The sequence below is a fragment of the Neophocaena asiaeorientalis genome, unplaced genomic scaffold (genome assembly GCF_003031525.2).
Source record: "Neophocaena asiaeorientalis asiaeorientalis breed wild unplaced genomic scaffold, Neophocaena_asiaeorientalis_V1.1 scaffold19, whole genome shotgun sequence".
Lineage (NCBI taxonomy): Eukaryota > Metazoa > Chordata > Mammalia > Artiodactyla > Phocoenidae > Neophocaena > Neophocaena asiaeorientalis.
Window position 1 is genome coordinate 3,542,836 of NW_020173388.1, and position 12,487 is coordinate 3,555,322.

A 12,487-nucleotide genomic window follows, 5' to 3' on the forward strand; every position below is an offset into this window, starting at 1 on the left:
AGTTCCACTCCTAGAGAAGCCTTCCTAGATGTGCTTCAGAGGATATATACAAAAATGTTCAGAGAAAATTGTTCATAATAGCAAAACACTGAACAACCCAAATATCCACCAACAGGAAAAGACATAAATACATTGCAGTACATTCACTAAATGGAAATAGCACAGAATATGAATGAAGTTCTCTGTATGCTGAGACATGAATGAATCTTGGAAACATGTTGATGAACAAAGCAATAACAAAAGAATTACATATAGTATGATGTTTTTATGTATCTCAAAAATACAAAAACTAAAAGAAAAGGTCTTTTAGGGATCCATACATATGTGATGGAACTAATCTAAAAAAGGAATAATTTTTTAAGAAAAAAATTTTAATTTCTAATTTCAGGGTAGTAAATGTGAAAAAACAGAACAATAAAAGAAGAAAAATTTTAGGTCACCTGTAGTCTCACTGTGTAGATATAAACACTGTTAACATTTTGTTGTATTTTCCTCCAGTTTTTTTAATATGTAAAACTGGAATCAATAGACCATTAAAAAATGTTTTTTCCTATTTAAATTTGGAATCTTATTTCTCTGAAGGCAGCAATGATACTATGTGTATATGGTGCATTCATAATCTAATGTTCAGTTTTAAGTTGTATTATATAAATTGTCTATATAGATCATAACTTAAACTTTAGCATTTCCCTCACTGGAAAATTTAAGAATTTAGAGGACAATCATTTGTCAAGGTTGGCAAATCTCTTCCACTGTAATTTTTGGCTTCTAAATCAATTATGAAAATTTGTATGACAAGGTGGAAGGATTTTTCCTTTTGATGACCTGCTTTCTTAAACTCTGATCTCAACAAAAGAATGGGTTTTTATGGAAAAAAAAATTTAAAGAGTTTTATATTATTTCTGAATTTTTGAAAGCATGGGGAAATTTCTCTTAATAATTCATAATTTTAAAGACAATTTCCCCATTCCTGACCATATATACAAAAGGTAAATAGCATAACGTCTAAATTTCCTCTCCAATGTATATTTTTAAAAGCTTATTCTTTTAAAACTACCTCAACATACTGTCTACTCAAGCGTTGAGATGATATACAGCATCAGAGTTAGAAGATATTTTAAAGCATCTTAACGGTATAAGGTATAAGAAGCTCTAAACATTTACAGTTGATTTTAATGATTAAGTTGCAAACTTGTGAGAGCTGAGATACTTTTTGTGTCTCTCCCATGCTGGATTCCTACAACGTGGTTTTGGTTCAGGAGGTCAGCAGTGTGCCTGCACATTTCTGCAGGTGATTCTGAGGCCCAGCCAGGCATGAAAACTATCCTAAGCTTAAGGATATTAACCACCAGGTTCATATTTAAAGAACAAACAAAAACAAAAAAATTCTTTCTTTGAAAACCAGCCTTGTTGTTAACCCGGGGAAGCAGATCAGTATTCCACTCCCATCTGTCAATTTCTGAGAAACTCTGACAGCTTGGGTGATCCCCCCTCAAACCCCATCCAGAGTGGTTCAGTAAGTGACAAGTGAGGAAACCCTATCCACTTCCAAAGACCCACCGCTTCTCTTGGGGAAATGGTGGTATATAATTTTTCTCACTTAAGAAAACACAGAATACTTCAAGAGCCCACTGCTTCCAGAAAGTCCACCGTGAGCATAAAGGAGATTCAGGCTAAAGTAAATTGGGAGACAACCCTAAAGAATGATCCATCTGCTTTCTTTGCTTTTGGTCAGCTCACCATGGGATTGTTTATGAGGAGTATCTGCCACTGATAATCTTCTTCTCTCGGTTTAGAATTAGGCATTACAAAGAGGTCAGAATGGCTGGGTTGGGGAGGAGAAGATGGTAAATGTGACCCTAAAGAGAGTTCTGCAGGTTCCAGTTTGTAGCACTCTCCATGAGCTGGTTCATATAGGTAGATACTTTTAAAATAAATGACTACAGGGTTAGGGGACAAAGGTAAAGCTGTCTTATTGGCACACATTGTCTACCCAGGCATTGGAATTTAGAAAAAAGCCAGCAGTTTTCATCTAATCTCTTGAAAAGGTTTATGCATTGTCTTCCCCCAATCACAAAAGAAAACACAACCACAGGACAAATTACTCTTTGAATGTTTCATATTAATAACTGCAGCAACAATAGAACTTGTGCTCAGATTAAAGTTTAAGAAGCTTTAAAATATTTCTAGTTCTTTTCATCTGACATTGTTTAGACTACCTTCAGAGATACTTTTCAACAGTTTCCTTACTGGAAAGAGTTGAGAAGTTTTATAAGGCCAAGGTTACTAGGGTGATTTGATTTATAAGTTTCCTTTGAAAGAAAGAGAGGGAGGGAAGAAACGGAGAAGCAGCAGCAAACACATGTCAACCAAAGAGGGCTGAAATAACAGAGACTGAGTTTTGTGGAGAAATGACAGGCAGATATCTCTATCATGGTTAGATCTTCCATCCTCATTTCTAGAAGTCAAGTTTGTTTGTTTAGTGTACCTTAGAGAAGTAGGTACTTTCAAATTGTCCTTCCACAAGTCTCCTTAGCAGCCAACCAAGTCCAATGGCCCTCAGCCAACTAACCCAAGGAGCAAAGTCAAGTGGGCCTATCCATGAAACCTCGTACAAAGTCCTGTAACAGAAAGCCACAAAAATGTAAGAGAAAATGCACCTGATTAAATGTAAGAACATGAGTCACCCATGGATTATATAATAGCAATTAAAAAACCAAAAGAGGGAAGGAAGTACATGCAGAACAGTCCTTGAATCTGAGTCCAGTTTAGAAATCTGTACATTTGATGAACACTTCTGAAGGACTGGGGAGTCTACAAAGCAGCAGCAAAAATTTTCCTGGAAGAGCCAGCATAACTGTGTAACTGGAATTAGATGGAACCTTTCTAGGGCAAGGAATTAAATCAGAGGCAGCAGTTTCCCCTCTCCTGTGTTTTTTCAGGCAAAATGCGCAGTGGTGGGTGGTTCCAGTGGGCAGCTTTGGCTGGAATTGGTGTCCTACGAGGGCAGTCAAAGCCCATTCAAAACAGCAACAAGCCCCTGCCTGCATTTACACGGTTGCCCTCCTGATTTTTTTCTGCCAAACTAAAGACAGAATAGCCCGCTGAGAAGGGTCTAGAAGAGCACAGCACTGAAACTGAAGCCAAGGTTTTCCATTCTAGGTTGCTGGTCACCAAGGTTCTTTCCAGCTCTGAAGTTCTGTGTCAGAGAAAGGGGGAGATGGTGCCAACAGGAGAAGAGGCATTTACCACCTGGCTTGACCCCGTCCTTCCTCAGCACTGTGACAGGAATCACTGGGACAGATTAAGCGGGGGAGCACAGACCTCCCTAAAATCACGAAGATTTCACTATGACCTGACAACTGGCTTAAGCCCAGAATCTCTCACAGTAGAATGGCTTCTTGTCTCACCTGAGAAGCCTCTTCAGGTGACCAAGAGGAGAGGGAAAGACATTTATTCAGGGAGCCCAAGATGCAGGTCCTGGTTGAGAAGGTTGTCACAGCATCGGGGACATTATGCAGGCAGATCAGTGGAGTATGGCTCATCCCCAGGCACAGACCACAGCAAAACCTACTCAGGATTGTGCTGGATGATTGTGCAACTGTTTGTTAAAACAACAAACCAACGGGATTCCCACACTTGTGCTTGTCTTTTACTGTCAGCAATGGCAAGTGCTGACCTGTCTGTCCCAAGTGCTCAGCCAAGAACTTGAAGATAGACTCTAACTTCTATAGTTAGAAGTTAGAGTCTAACTTCCTATACCTCAATACATCTAAAATTGGGGGAAGGGGAGGGGTGCACATCTGCCATTTTTTGGGTCCCATTTCAGAGGCTACTTAGGTATGAGAGATGTAGCAGGAAGTCATGTTGCCCCCCGATCTGCTAGAGTAACGTTTGGCTCTAAAGTAAGGAAATACAAGAGACCTTGAAGCTGGTAACCGACCAATTCTCTTGACTTTACAGTTAATTTTAACACAATTAGAGGGGATGTCTGATTTCAAAGACAGCTGCTGTACATCCTCCTCAGTTGGGTTTTGGCTCTATCTTGGAAGGCCTCATCTAGGGAGGAACATAGTGCAGTGGACTCTGGTGGACCCTGTGGAACAATGTCCAGGCCACGCTGGGAAGTGAACAGCCGGGTTGACTAGAGGCCTCTGACTCATGGCTTTAGTTAGAAAAATCTGGGGTGAAGGGAAGGAGAAGGAGGTTGCAGATCGTAGAGTGACTCACACAAGCCCTCAGGTGGAACTTTCTCCTTACGCTGTTCCCGGCCTTAGGAACTGCAGGGGTAAATCACTGCGGACCTAACTTCACCTCTGTAAAAGGAAGAGATTAAAAGCGCCCCCCCGATTTCCCCAACTTTGAGAAGTAACTTCTGTCCTGTGGGTCATTTCCCTGAAGGAGGTGTAGGGGTGTGCAGCCCTCCCTGGCGAGGGCTGCAAAGTGCTAAACTGCTTTAGAGGCGGCAGGGCGCGCACGGGTGAGGCGTCCCCGCCGCGGACTCGGGGCAGCCCAGTCACGCCATCTGTCAGGACTGTACCCAGGGCAGCTCCTTCTCCCAGGAGGAAGCTTTGAAGACGGCTTTTCAAAATCACCGCCGCGCTTCCTCCACTCCTTCCTTAAAGGCTCACGGCCGGGAGGGCGCGGCGTCAGCTTCTTCCCACCACCCCAGACCACTGACCCCGGGGAAACTTGTAAAAATTCGGGGCAGGAGCGCAGCCCAAGGACGCGCAGCTCAGCGGCGGGACCCCTAGGTGCGCGCCCCTGGAAGGAGCCCGGGCAGGCTCCCGCAGCAGCCTGCAGCGCCGGGGACCCGTGCGCCGTGCGACCGCGGGCGGGGACAGCCCCGGGGGCTGAAGGTGCCCGGCAACACTCCGCATCGCCGTTCCTCCCTGCGTCCCGCCCGCCCGGTGCCTCGCTCACCCCGCCGCTTCTCCCTCTCCCGCAGCCGTGTCGGGACCATGTCTGCGGAGACCGCGAGCGGCCCCACTGAGGACCAGGTGGAGATCCTGGAGTACAACTTCAACAAGGTCAACAAGCACCCGGACCCCACCACGCTGTGCCTGATCGCGGCCGAGGCCGGCCTTTCCGAGGAGGAGACCCAGGTAAGCCCCCTCGCGCGCCCGTCTCCTGCCCACGGGGACCCGCCGCGCCCACCCTCGCCTGGGAGATCTCGAGAAGGTGGGGGTCGCCCTTGCCCTCGGCTCCCGCTTGGCCTCCTTCCCCCGGCTCTTTCGTCGCTTCTGCCCGTACCCCGGGAGCCCAGACCTGTATCGCTCCCACAGCAGCATCCCAGCTCCCCGGCTCCACGGGCGCCAGGTCTGTCCCTCCACCCCAGCCCGGTGGCTCCCGCGGGAGCTGCTTAGAAGCCCCACGCCCACCCTCCCTTCTCCTTGCTTTTCCACTCTCCCCTACAGCACGGGATAAACGCTCTCTCCTCCCTCTGGCCTGGGAGCAGCGTCCCTTGGCCCACGTTTGTCTCGCTTTCCCGGGTTTATTTTCTCCTCTGGGCTGGAAGCGAAACCTTTAGGAGAGGTGCAGTGTGCGCCCTCTGAGCCCAGCGCCCTCAAGTCTATTCTCAGAGAGAGTGTCAGAGCTGGAAGGGATCTTAGTGATCAGCTATAAATTCAGTCCTCAGGTTTGGTAAACGAGGAAACTGAGGTTTAGAGGGAGAGACTTGCTGTGATGGCACAGGTCGTTAAGCATGCTCTTTGCATCACATCGCGCTGCAGCTTCCGGTTAGCTGCAGAGCTAAAATTGCACGGAGCCAGGGAGATTTGGTTCCGGTTTTTAAAAATTCCACGGCTCTAAGGTTTAGGGTCCTTTTCTGGAGTTTTCTGAGAAGGTAGACATCTGACATTACAACTGAAGGAACCGGAAAAAGATGTCACCATAAGTGCATTGATTTATTTATCTATTTTAAAATCTCCTCTATTATCCTGAAAATTGTTTAGGGTAGAGAATGCAACACTGCCCATGATTTTTAACCACTAGGTACAGTAGGTGCCGTATTGGCTCCTTCAACTGACTTTTTTTGGGGTTTTTTTTTTTAAACCCCTGTCTAAACTCTTCTATTTCCCCTTTGGTCATGGAAAGACAATTAGTTCTGCATGATGATACCACTTGGAACTCCTCTAGCACCTCTCCCATGGGAGCCCAAAGCAATTCACACCTCTAGTCGCAGGTCTAAAGCAGAGACTTTCTTATTCTTCCCAACGTATAGACCAGAGCATTCAGACATCTTGTTCTCTCCTCACCATGAATCATACTTAGCTGAAGCTTAAAAGCTTGTAATGGGTGCTCCAGTGAATCCTAGAACCAAGACCCCAAGATCCATTTTGGATCCCAAGCCCAAAATGATTTTTTACTAATTAAGCCTTTGGAGAACTTGCCCATAGAAAATCCTCCCTCTCCTAGGTCAAACAGAAAGTCCAACATATCAGTCTTTTGTACTGTAACCCAAGCCTAACAGCTCATGTTTCTCAGAACCCCAGCTCTCCCCAGGAGGCAGCCTGCTGAACTGCTGTCATTTACAATCCCACACTATACTTAGAAAAGAGGAGTGATCACAGAGACAGTAACTCAGCTGTAAGGCTGTGGGTTTACCATGGGCCCCGTATTAGCCTGATTCTCCCCTGGCAAGTGACTGTCATTCCCTCACCTGTAAAGCAGAATGGTTATGCTGGCCTTTGTAACAGATGACACTTGCCGCCTATCGCTCCAGGTACTCTCCGAGTACTAAATCATTTATTTGCCACAACAATGCTATGAGATGGGCACTCTTGGCCCCACTGTACAGAAAGTTTAAATAACTTGCTGAAGACCACCACTGGGGAGTAGCAGCGCTGGGATCTGAACCCTGGCAGTCTGGCCCCCTGGCCCAGATGCTTAACTACCATGCTGTTTTGTCTCCACAGAAAAGGAATGGAAACAACTGGGTGGGGTGGGAGGGAAGCACTGAAAATGCAATTTATGTTCTATTTCTTCCTGAAAAAAAATCCATGCAGTAAATGACAGTCATCTCAGGCTATATTCAATCTTTCCTCAAGATTCACCTTATATGAGAGAACTGAACTGAGATCAGGTTGGGGGCAGGAAGAAAGAGAGGGCACCCTTCTATAACTGAGGTCAGCCAGTTCAGACCCCTACAGAGCAGGTTCCTCTGCCCCTTTCAGGCAGCCCTTCTCCCATCTCCCCACCCCCACTTCTCCCATCCTCAAATGAGTAAATGGTAGACTCAGCCCGGAAGTAAGCATTGGTGGGGGGGGAAATGAGTCAGCCTCATAGCAGGGCTCCTTGCTTCCTTTTCCTGACATGAGGCTAACACCTTCCTCCCTGAGATTGCCACGGCTCAGCTTTCCCCTCTGTCTTCCGGCATCAACCACAGGGAAGCATCTGAGACCCAAGAGCTCAGAGAGAGGCAAAATTTAGCAGTTTCAGGGAAAGAGGCTTCCTAGGTAACCCTCCATCATCCCTTACCAGATTGGATCTCATCTTCCAACTTCCCATCGTTCCCTCCCATCCCCGTAACCCCTTCCCAACCCTCTCACCCCCATGTTACTGGTGGGTGAGAATGGTTTCCCTGTAGGGACCCTTTAAATAACTGATGGAGGCCAGGTTTGTTGGGCCTAAACATAAGCAGTGTCTGGTATCAGCACTTCCCCTGTTTCTTCTATTTGTTAGCATTGCCCTTTTCCATGAGAAAAGGTCATCAAAGCCAAAATAATATTTATTTCCTATGCTTGGTCCCTTATGCCTAATACCACCCACTTCCAGAATTGGATTCATATTCATTTTCCTAGAACAAGTAACACTAGGAGAAGAAAAATAAGCATGTGATGGTCCTATGAGATAGTTAACTCAAGCTGATTCACGCTGCTGATACTTTGGCAAAGGCAAGAGGGACTAAAATGCTGAAATATTCTCTGACTGGGGCCTTTGACCTCTTTATAACTGTCCCACTGTAGGACAATGTCCTTTACTTGGCGTGGTGGTAGGGGGGGAGGGACACCTATAGGCACCCAGAATGAAGTGAAGGATGCTCTAATGCAAGTAACTTTTTAAGGTGCATTTGCCGGGGTCCTAGAATGGGTTTTTTTCTCAGGACAGTAATTAGATATCTCCTATATTTAAATTAGAGAAACCTTACAGAATCCCGACCCCTGTGTCTTTCATTATTTTGAAGTCAGTGTGAGAAGGGGCTGGGAAAGCTCTTATCAGCCCCTTGGGAGGTTAGAATGATCTCCCATTTTCTATTATCACTGATTCAATCCCAGTGTAGTTGGCATTGGTTTCCAGGATTTTTATCCCCTCTTGATGTCCTGGGACTCTTCCTAGAACCCTGGTTTTAGTTGTTAGATGTCTTATCAGTGGAATAAAGACCTCTAAAGGTCTCCTCCTAAAAAGAATGAAATGTTAGTTACTAGAGAAAAGGACAGGAACAATATTATTTTGCCTCACCCCTTCCCCATCACAGTGTCTAATTATCATCTGTTCTCTCAGAGTAAATAAATCTCCATCAATGGGCAAGGCTAATGAGGGCATCCATTCATAAGCAAGCAAGGGATGAATGTCTCTCCCAGGGGATGACTGAAACAAAGGAGAGAAGGAGAGAGCCAGGGGGAAAATTAGTATTGATGTGAGTGAGATGTGATAAGATTCAGCTCTGGAGGTGAAAAAAGCAAGCAAGGTGTTTAATGACTTTTGTTGGAGAGCAACTGGTTTGCTAAATTATTATATACATATGTGATTTAAAAAATATATATCTGTGGGAAACAGTTGAGCTTTCCTTGAACCTCCCCCCATCCCCCAATGCTAGGGTACAATTTATTAATCATTTGGATGCCAACTCACCGATTCACAGATTTGGTCATTGCTGAAGTTATTTTCAGTAACTGTATGTTAATATTTTGCTTCATTACTAGTATAAAGGTGTGGGTGGCTCTTCTGAATGAAGCCAGCTCAATCATTCTGTCTTAAATGAATCCTGATAGAAAATGAGCCTTTCCCCCTCCAAGCTTTAATTAGTCAGTCTGTAAAACTCTGCCATTTATTCAGCTCTAGAAACTGCAGATTCTGTTTAATCAGACCTTGAAGCCTTGAAACCCCTGCAGAGCTACCTCATTAATGAAACTGGAACTATGCTGCTCTCACACCAGATTCCAGAGTTAACTAAATACACACATGGATCACAGAAGCAAATATGCCCACCTCTAGCAGTAGAACGTCGGTTAAAGCCACCAAAGATACATGAGCTCTCTATTCTCCTTAAGGTTGGAGATCCCCAGGAGTGAACTATGGCACCCAGAGAGCAACCCCCAAAGAGAAGGCTTCCCTACGAGTAGTCTGCTGCCCTTGGCTTTAGATTACTTTTCTCTGCTGCCACCCCACAGTACAAAGGTATATAAGACAACTGATCTTGACAGGTGTTAGGCACTTCAGTGTGTAAACTGTTGAACAGTTAGGGAGAGTTGTAGGCGTGGTCCCTTGCTGTTCAGCCAGGTGAGCATTGGTGCAGAGCCCTAGGACGTGCTGTGGGTTCGATCCCTTCTAGCTCTACAGACCTTGAGCCTTAGAATCACTCCTTCCCCTGTGGTTCTCGCCCTTTCTTCTCATCTTGGGCTTATGCTGAAATGCCTTTTGACTCCCTAGATCTCCGCAGAGATGAGGTCTTCCCACGCATGGCCCTAGAGCCCACCCTGTTTGTTCAGAGGTTGAATCTGCATCTGGCTGTGCCAAGTCAGAGCCCTCTAGGTGTTTCTCACCATACCATCTCCATCAGCACATTCCAGGTCTGGCACCCATCCCACAACTGTGTTCTTTTTGCTTCCTTTCTGTCCCCTCATCTACTGACCCCTAGAACAGGTAAATTTTAGAAACACTACAAGGGACAGTAGATAGCCTCTGAGTTTACCTCTTCATTTACAATTGAGCTGACTGGCGCTCTAACTTCCTCAAGTTCCGAGCCAGTTGGTTACAACAGAGCTTCCTGTTGGCAGGGCCCAGGACTGCAGAGCCCCCAGTGGTCACCTACCCAAGCAGTATGACATGAAAACATCTTCATTCTCAAAGTGTGCCATGATGTGTGAAAGGTTGGGAAGCACAGGAGAATAAAGCCTGGGGGTCCTGCCTTCCCACAGAGCCCTCTACTCATCCTCTCCCATGTGGATTAATACTTGCTGCTTCTATTTCTTCACTATTGCCTCTTCAATGTTGTTGTTTAAAAATCCAGATTCCTCCTGGCCAACCTGGTTCATACCCCAGACTATTCCCCAGCATGGGTCTCCTTATCTCCACTTTGCAGAATCCCCCGCCCTTCAGGGGTATAATAAAGGCAGATCTATATGCCTTTATATGCATTTTAAAGTGCATAAAATATGTTTTAGCCCTCACATGGTACCTTGTCTAGAAGTATCCCATCTGGGGCTTTTCCTAAATCCATGGTCACTTTTGCGAGGTGTGAATATTTGGGTCACACAGAGCTAGAAGATTTTGAGTAAACTGGGAATCCCACTTGCTCTTTTCTCACTGTTCAGTGGCCCTGGAGCAGGAACGATTGGTCTAGACTACGCCATGGATCCTCAGAAAGGAGTGCCCCAAGGTTGTTCAGTGCTTAGTTTTTCATTCATTTTATTCAACAAATTCTTACTAAGTGCTACTGATGACCAAGGCCCTTGAGATCATCACACATTGATGAGGTATAGTAGCCATATAGATTTATCTGGGGCATCAAGGAGATGCTTCAATTTCTTTTATTCATTCAACAAACATTTATTAATCTCTGTTAAGCCCTTATGCTAGGGGCTAATGATGATAAGATGGATGCAGACCCTGCTTTCATGGATCTCATATTCTAGAAGGAAATGTAGATTAAAAACAAGTGAATACACAAATAAATTAATTACAGATATTAAAAGTTCTGTGAAGGTAACAAAGTATTAACATAGAGAATAGGAGATGGATGGAGAATCTACTTTAGATGAAATGGCTAGGGAAGGCCTTACTGAGAAGGTTCTATTTAAGCTGAGCCCTGAGAATTATTTATCATCAGATAAATAATGAAGGTCAGATATTCTAAGCATAGAAAACAGTATGTACAAAGGTCCTGAGGCAGAAATATAAGTATCACAATGAGACGAACCACCCCCAGGGACTCAGTTCTTGCTTTCCTCTTTTCCAGCTGGGCCACAGAAGCTACTTTTAGAAAGGGAATGGACATTTCAGTTTTTCAGTATGTGACAGGTAATTTTGCACATTTCCCTCCTCCAGAAATGGTTCAAGCAGCGCCTGGCCCAGTGGCGGCTGTCAGAAGGCCTACCCTCAGAGTGCAGATCCGTCACAGACTGAGGAGATGGTGGTCATTGGCGGCTTCCCTCCATGAAGACCATCTGCTGTTTCTCTCCTCGACTTAATCAAGCTCTTTTGGTTTTTCAGTGTAGTGTCATATGCTCCTCTGTTAGCTGTCCTCCTATTTAACACAACGTTGTATTTTTTTTTTAATGTATATAACTAGAAAAGAAAATGACAATAGGAAGCTATGGGCAGCTTCTGTGTAAAGCAGTGGCTTGGCTGGAAGCGGTGTGGCTTGCATTTCCTTTGGGTCATGATGACAGATGGTGTGAAAACCATCTAAGTTTTCTTTTTGACCATCACCTCCCAGTAACAATTTACTTTCACCATCCATTTCAGAGCAGACAAGGCCTCTGTTGAAAAGATAACATGACCAAGAGGGAGAAACATTTCCTTCTAATTCTACTTCCCTAAGTCATTTTCCTTGTGTTTCATTTACTACATTGAGATTGAGTGAGAATACAGAGGGAATTTGAGTTATTCAGATTCCATAAAGCAGTTCCTTGGATTATAGCTGAATTAACTTGAAAAGCACTCAGGCTGGAAGACAGAAACTTCCACTGGCAGAAAATCAAGTAACTAAGGAAAAAAAATCCACAGAAGTCTTAAATTTACCTTATTTAAATGCATTTGTTAAATTCATTTTGCTAAACAAAATGAACGGTGTTTTGTCTCTAAAATGATTTTCTAAATAAAACCTTAACATTTTGTTGAAAATGCATTGAGTCCTCTGCAGAGTTTTAACTGAATAATAAGCATATCAAAGAAAAACAGAATAGCTCAACATAGAAGCCGCCTGACAAAAAAGCTGTCATTTTCTAAATCCTTGCTACTCAGAGGCGTCCAGGACTGGCGTCACCAGCATTAGCTGCAAGCTTGTGAGAAGTGCAGAATCTCAGACTCCAATCCAGACCTACTGAATCAGAATCTGCATTTTCAACAAGCTCTCCAGGTGGTGTCTATGCACATGAAAGCTTGATCAGCACTGCTCTAAAGGACTCTACAGTGGATTTGCATCCATTTTCTGTCAGAGCACATTAAACATCTTAGCAGTCCATTAGTTAAGATTGCGTTTGATTGCATGGAGCAGTAACTTGATTACAATGGATTAACCAAATAGGCTTTTTGTATGTTTGTT

General features: G+C 44.6%; 1 protein-coding gene across 2 annotated transcripts; it reads left to right on the plus strand.

Moving 5' to 3' along the window:
- Positions 1-4,518: 4,518 nt before the first annotated feature.
- On the plus strand, positions 4,519-12,067 carry HOPX (HOP homeobox). 2 transcript variants are annotated; one of them, XM_024746716.1, is made up of 3 exons: positions 4,519-4,754; positions 4,949-5,105; positions 11,269-12,067. In XM_024746716.1, exons 2-3 carry the CDS (start codon positions 4,962-4,964, stop codon positions 11,344-11,346), a joined length of 222 nt encoding a protein of 73 aa, XP_024602484.1. In that variant the 5' UTR covers positions 4,519-4,754; positions 4,949-4,961; the 3' UTR covers positions 11,347-12,067. The 2 variants fall into 2 exon arrangements, with proteins under 2 accessions (XP_024602484.1, XP_024602485.1); XM_024746717.1 differs by lacking the exon at positions 4,519-4,754 and having other exon boundaries at positions 4,782-5,105.
- Positions 12,068-12,487: the final 420 nt, after the last annotated feature.

What these genes read in the sequence shown, in the direction of transcription:
- HOPX (XM_024746716.1), top strand. Translation starts at nt 4,962, where the DNA reads ATGTCTGCGGAGACCGCGAGCGGCCCCACTGAGGACCAGGTGGAGATC. An exon ending in TTTCCGAGGAGGAGACCCAG is followed by an intron (nt 5,106 to 11,268) that starts GTAAGCCCCCTC and finishes TCCCTCCTCCAG; the next exon opens with AAATGGTTCAAGCAGCGCCT.